The sequence below is a fragment of the Lutra lutra genome, chromosome 8, assembly GCF_902655055.1.
Source record: "Lutra lutra chromosome 8, mLutLut1.2, whole genome shotgun sequence".
NCBI lineage: Eukaryota > Metazoa > Chordata > Mammalia > Carnivora > Mustelidae > Lutra > Lutra lutra.
The window spans coordinates 93,267,054-93,273,053 of NC_062285.1; the positions used below are offsets into that span (position 1 = coordinate 93,267,054).

At 46.6% G+C, this 6,000-nt stretch overlaps 1 protein-coding gene across 2 annotated transcripts in view; it reads left to right on the forward strand.

Moving 5' to 3' along the window:
* Positions 1 to 5,733, forward strand: part of MSRB3 (methionine sulfoxide reductase B3) — a 166,089-nt gene extending 160,356 nt beyond the window's left edge. For both annotated transcript variants that reach the window (XM_047742503.1, XM_047742504.1), the window contains one exon: positions 3,236 to 5,733. In XM_047742503.1, coding sequence (XP_047598459.1) covers positions 3,236 to 3,403 — 168 coding nt within the window. In that variant the 3' untranslated portion in view covers positions 3,404 to 5,733. The remainder of the gene's footprint in view (positions 1 to 3,235) is intronic.
* Positions 5,734 to 6,000: the final 267 nt, after the last annotated feature.

Consider the following 6,000-nt stretch of genomic DNA (forward strand, 5'->3'; position numbering starts at 1 on the left):
TGGGAACTCTAAAATGTCCCTTTGAACAATTATCTCATGCTTTTTTCAGAATGAGAGCTAGAATATCCAGTTGTCGCTTGTAGCTTCCTATACAACAAATGCGTAACCATTTTCAAACAACTTTCAAAAGGCACACCAAAGATTTTACCCTGAAATAAATCATTAACAGCAGGTCTCCGATATTTCTTCATGGGGCAGCCAGTTTGTTTCAGTTACAGCCAGGTGTGCTGAGAGCCCAACACATTGCCAGTTGGCCGGGCGGGGGAGGCAGAGCTCGCAGGCGGCTAAAGAAACAATGCATCACTGACAACTTCCATTCATCATCCCAGCCTTCGGCCAGGGGTAGAGGCTGGAAAGAATGGGCTCCATGTGCGCTCCCCTCAGGGAGGAACCTTCAGAGCCTGTGCACTTTTCAAAGAAACTGGATAATAGTCATTTATGGGAGACTGGGTGTACCTGGGGAAGGGGGCGGGCGGAGAAGCAGAAATGGCGCTGCGTGGTTAGGCTTCCTGTGGACAAACTGCTTTGCGGCTCTGCGGGCATCGGGGTGAGCATGTGAGTGGTGGCGCAGACCGAAACGCACACCAGGCTACGTTTTGCAATGTTGCTCCTCCCTCAGTTATTGGAGCCTGGGGTGAATCTTCCAGAATATCTTGTGGCAAGCACGATGAAGCTATCATTATCATTTGTAGGGGCTCTCTCCTTTTCTGAGGATTTCCCTACTTCATCCGCATCCCATAAGGTGTTCTGCCAGTGATTTCTGTTGCCTCTTTCTAACTGTGTGTCCTCTTCCTCGTCCCGCTTCCCTTTTCCTTTCAGATTAGGGACATCTAGAATCTGTGTTTTTCTTTCCGTGTAAGCAAAACACCAGTTCCGGATTTTACAGATGAAACTGCAGCCCAATAAGCAACTCGGTTCAACAGATTACATTAACTCTAAGTTGGATTTGTTCAAGATGATCTGGGAAATGAAGACCATATCAGTACTCCTAAATAGCTTCAAATGTATCCTTACTGTGTTTTATTTTTGGAGTCAGGTAAACACAGAACTGTTTTCTAGATATACCCAGGAGATGATTAAGAAAGATAATGTCACTTATTTTGTCCAGATAGCTATATTCTCTCATTAAAACACAAAACCAGAAAACCCATCTGAGGCTTTTATGTGCAAAGTCCACCCCTCAGGTGCCAAGTGAGCAAAGTGCCAGAGCTGCACGTGAGATCGATAATTGTGCACACACCCTGGTCACCAAGAGCTCGGGTTCCTGTTGGCCTTCACCCTGTTTTGGCAGCGAGAAATAGGTGTTTTCCTGTGTCCATTGAGTAAGCATGTGTTTTTTTACTGGTGCATCTTAGCTGCTGATGCCTGAAATTTGGCCTCAATTGTTTATAGAAAGGAAAAGCTATCTGAGCTGTCAGCCTTGATATTACCTAAACCTGCATAGAATGTGGTAAAATAGAGCAAGATTTGTTTTTTAGGCCTGTTTCATATTTTCCAGGCAATAGATCAAATCAGTTCAGGGTTCATTTTTAGTTCTTTAATAAGCTGACACAGTATGTTGGCAATAAAATAAGAATGCACTTTTAACATGGAAGTGCCATATAGTCAGAGTTGCTATTTGTGCTGTTTATTAATAACACGAGAACCCCTGGGAACTGAATGTAGCACTTAGGATAGAGAAACTGAGATTCTAGTTCTTTCCATTGTAATAAGCATGATCATCTCCATTTGATTCATTAGCCCAATTCCCATGTCAGTTCCTCCTCTCTTCCCCCATAATTTCTAAGGGGACACCAAGCAAGCACAGTGAGAAGAATTAATAAACCATCTGTAGGCCTTTTCTCTCATGTTCTTCCCTAAATCTTGACTCTACTGTCTGTTTGAAATGCTCCTCTGATAGCCACTCCTTCACTTCCTTTGGCTTCTTATTCCAGAGTCACCCCAGGAGAAGAGCCCCTCGTCATCATACCTGCAGTATCAGCCCCGAACCCTGACACTTCATATCTCTTCCTCTTTCTTCCCCTCTCCCATCTACCATACTGGACAGTCAACTGATCTCTTTGCATGTTATCTGCCTCTCCCCCTAGAATGTAAGCTCCATGAGTCCAGGATTGTTGTCTGCGTCTCCAGAGTCCGAGACAGAGCCTGGTGTGTAGCAGGTGCTCCCTAGATACCTGGTAAATGAATGAATGGAAGTCCCTTGCTCCAGGCTTTGGTTTCTCTGGGACATGACAAATGATGTGGATTTGCAGCCTGTTTGAATACGATGCACTAATGTCTCCGTCTCCCTCACTCCTGTCCCTGCTCAGAAAGGGGGCAAGATAGCTAAGTGTGACATACCCTGGTGTCTCCTGGAATAGTACCCAGCCTCGGAGGGTTTAGGGTGGGGCTCTATGCCCTGAGCCAGCCTTCCTGGAGAAATGATCTCTGGGCTGCATTTCTCTTGAACACCGTCATAGCCAACCATCCCTCCTTCTGCTTCTGCCCAGATTCGGGGCCTCTTCTCCTTCCCAAATTTTTTGGATCAGGAGGAGTGTGGATTTGAGCTTATCCCTTCCCACATGGAATGCAGTTCACTTGGGTAGAGAAGCCAGCCGTGCTCCACCTACTGGAGGCCAGAATAAAAAGACAGTGTGGGCTAGCGACACTTCTCCTTGTCCCACCTGCAGTTCTGGTGACCGTGGCACACATCTGTTGAGCCTTGCCATCGCTTTGCCAGGCTCCGAGAACATCCAGGACTTGTCTGATGTTAAGTTTTACTGCCCATGAACACAAACAACACCTCCGTCATGGCCAGTTAAACAGTATCTTTTACGGTGGACTTGTGCATATCTGAAACCCACCCATCCACAGCCAAAAAGTCATGCCAGGGGGGAGAGATTTTCTTCTGCCATGTTTCTTACAAGGGGAGATCAGGAGTCAACTCAATTCATAAAATTACCGCAGTCATTTTTCAGCTGGCTGAGAGACTTCATAGATCAAAAAATACAGTGGCTTCTAAATGATTTCTGATATGCACAGTTCTAGCTTTTTTTTTTTTTTTTTATTCTCAGCATGTGGTGTGGAGCCTGCCAGAAACCATCTCTGTGGCTATTGACAGGCGGACGAGAAATCACCCAGGATGGTTTCCATCGTTTCCCTATAGGCTGATCATCCATTTCGGCGGCTGACCGTGAGCCCCTCTCAAAGCCGGCTTTGTACGCGCCGCCCTTACGTTTTTGCTCTTCTCTTTCAGTGCGGCGCTCACCTCGGGCACATTTTCGACGACGGACCTCGTCCCACCGGCAAGAGATACTGCATAAACTCGGCTTCCCTGTCGTTCACGCCGGCCGAGGGCAGCGGCGCCGAGGGCAACAGTGGGGTGACCCCCCCACCCTCCGTGGGGGACAGAGCCGAGCTGTAGGGTCCCGGAGAGCCGGGCAAACAAGTGTACTTAACGCGCAGCTTGTGAAAAACAGCAAATACTCCGAATTGTCTATCTTAGATCTATTTTTTCAAGAAATAGAAGGGCAGTTTTGTGCTATCGATATTTTTCTTCTTTGGCTTAGACAGAGGCCCCAGCCGTCCATGTATTTTGCTATCAACTAGATCGGGAACCCTTTATCCCTTCAGCGAGTGGAGAGGGCGTGGTGGATCGCTTTCCCAGGCCACCTGAGTATCAGTTGGCATTGTTTTCTTTGAGCACACAGCTGCTTTTGCGATTTCTCCCCCTTGGCTTAGGAGACGGAGGGTGCTCGGGGTTCCCACCAGAGATTCCCCTCCGCAGTGGTGAGAGCAGAGCCCCCAGCTCGGGGCGCAGGCCTGCAAGACACGTGGCCCAGCGGCATTTGGGCAGGCCTACCTGAAACAGGGCTGACGGATGCCCGAGGAGACTGCTCAGCTCTGGAAAGTTTGAGCTAAGGTCGTTTATTCTCACTAAAAGGGTGTGAAGGTCTGAAGTCTTTCCTTATGTTAAATTGTTGCCAGATCTGAGGGTGGGGGGCAGAGAGTTACAGTGAGTGTTGTGGTGGAGAAGTAAACATTACCTCACGGTGAGGCCTTTATTTTATTTTATTTTCCATTGAAAACATTGGAATGTAGGACAACGGTAAAATGCCGAGCCCCGTTTTGCCCAAAGGCCGCGCAGAGAGCACCTGACGTGGCCTTTTTGAAGTCCATCCCTCCACACCTAGCACCAGCTGCAGCTGGGAGGGCATTTTGGTAAATCCCACTGTGTAAAATAAAATACTGGGACAACACACCTCATCAAGGCAGCAGAAGTAAGAGAGAGCCTAGAGGACCAAAGAGAAATCCTGGGTATTGAAATACCCAGGGCTGAGCGGAGAAGCCGACAATAGACTCCAAGTAACAGAGCCCAAAGCTGGGGATCTTGTGCACAGAAATTTGGGTGACTTCTGGAAGGATGCGGGGGCTTAAAATGGAAAGAACCAGGAGCTCAAGTCCCACCCTGCTGTGTGACAAGGGGACAAGCCATTTAGCCTCTCCATGCCTACTCTTTGTTTAAAAACCAGGACTTACATTATTTGTAAAATAATTGACACTCTCAGGGCAAATTTACTGTATTGCTGTACCATTAAGATTGGTGTCGTAAAATTAAACTGATTTGGTTTCTAACTGCCTCAAAGGCTGAAGCCCAAGCATTTGAAATGGAAAGAAGCAGAGAGGGGTTGGCTTAGCTGATTGGTATGGAAATAGTTGGGCCAAGAGCCAGAAGTTTTTCTTTGTAGCAATATGGCTGGTTTTACTCTGAGAAGCTCTGTTCTGTTGCTGTGTAACGCTTACCGGAATGTATGTCGTTGTGCGTGATAAGGTTTCCACAGGCATGAACAGTGATGATTTAAGATGATACTGCCATAGCCAGGTTTGAGGGTATAGTCTATGATGGATAGATAATGTGTTCGTAGCCACAAACGCTAATCCTGCAATGTAGTTTTTTTTTTTTAATATTACTTTTGTAAATCTCTGAAAGCTTATGGAAACTGACATCCTACCTTGTAAGCACCAAGACAAAAATAAGAAAGAGGGACACTTGACAGTTTTACAATGAGAAACAATGAGAAGTTAAAATGAAAAGTGACAAATCCAAGTGGCAGTGTGGTCATGGCCACATTCTTCCACGTGTCTATACATGCTCCCCGGCGAGGCCCTGCCTGATACTCTGGTGACTTCCTTGTCACGTATACTCTAGCTTCACCATGCCAGATGAGTCATGTTCTTCCAGCCCCCAGCTGTTTCACCTCAGGCCCTGGCGTCCTTCTTGAATTGAGATGTAAGATTTAAGACCGTGGAAGCCACAGCCCCCAGACCGTCCTAGCAGCCCATCCCAACCTCACAGAGGAGCCCAGAGATTTCAGCCCATCATTTCCCAGAGACCCAAGGATCCCATGTGGGATTGGCTAAAGAAGAGAGTCTCCCTGGACTTCCCTGCCACAGTGGACATCTGTCCCTTGGGCCACATAGCACTTCTCCCATTGCTCCAGCTGCATATAGTAGCCTGCCCCAGGTTTCTGCTGGACACGAGCCACTGGGTCGAGGTAGACAAGAAAGATAAACAAGGGGCTTCTTCCCCCTCCCCAGAGATTCTGGACTCTCATTGTTCTCTTGTTTTTATTATCAGGCTGAACATTACCCTCTAAAAACTCCTTTTCTAATCCTTGTCTTTGTTCCAAGGAAAGCTGGCTTTTCTCCTACCACATTTTCCAGCATCAACTTTAGGGAAAATGCAACATCCATCGAAAAAAACCCAGAAAACAAAAAACCAAAAAAACGTGGGGTATATGCATGTGGTTTAATTCCAGATTGCTTTTTTGAGTTTAAGTGGTATCAACTTTCAGTATATTTCTGTCTTATGTTAAAGAAATATATTACTAAAACGTTGGTGAGCAATAATGTCAGCTGTCGAGCACTAGATTTATTTTTGCAGGATATGGAGCGCAATGAACTGCGTCAATATGGCAAGGTGTATGTGATCTGTGGGAGTTGTGCCATTTAACATAGGAA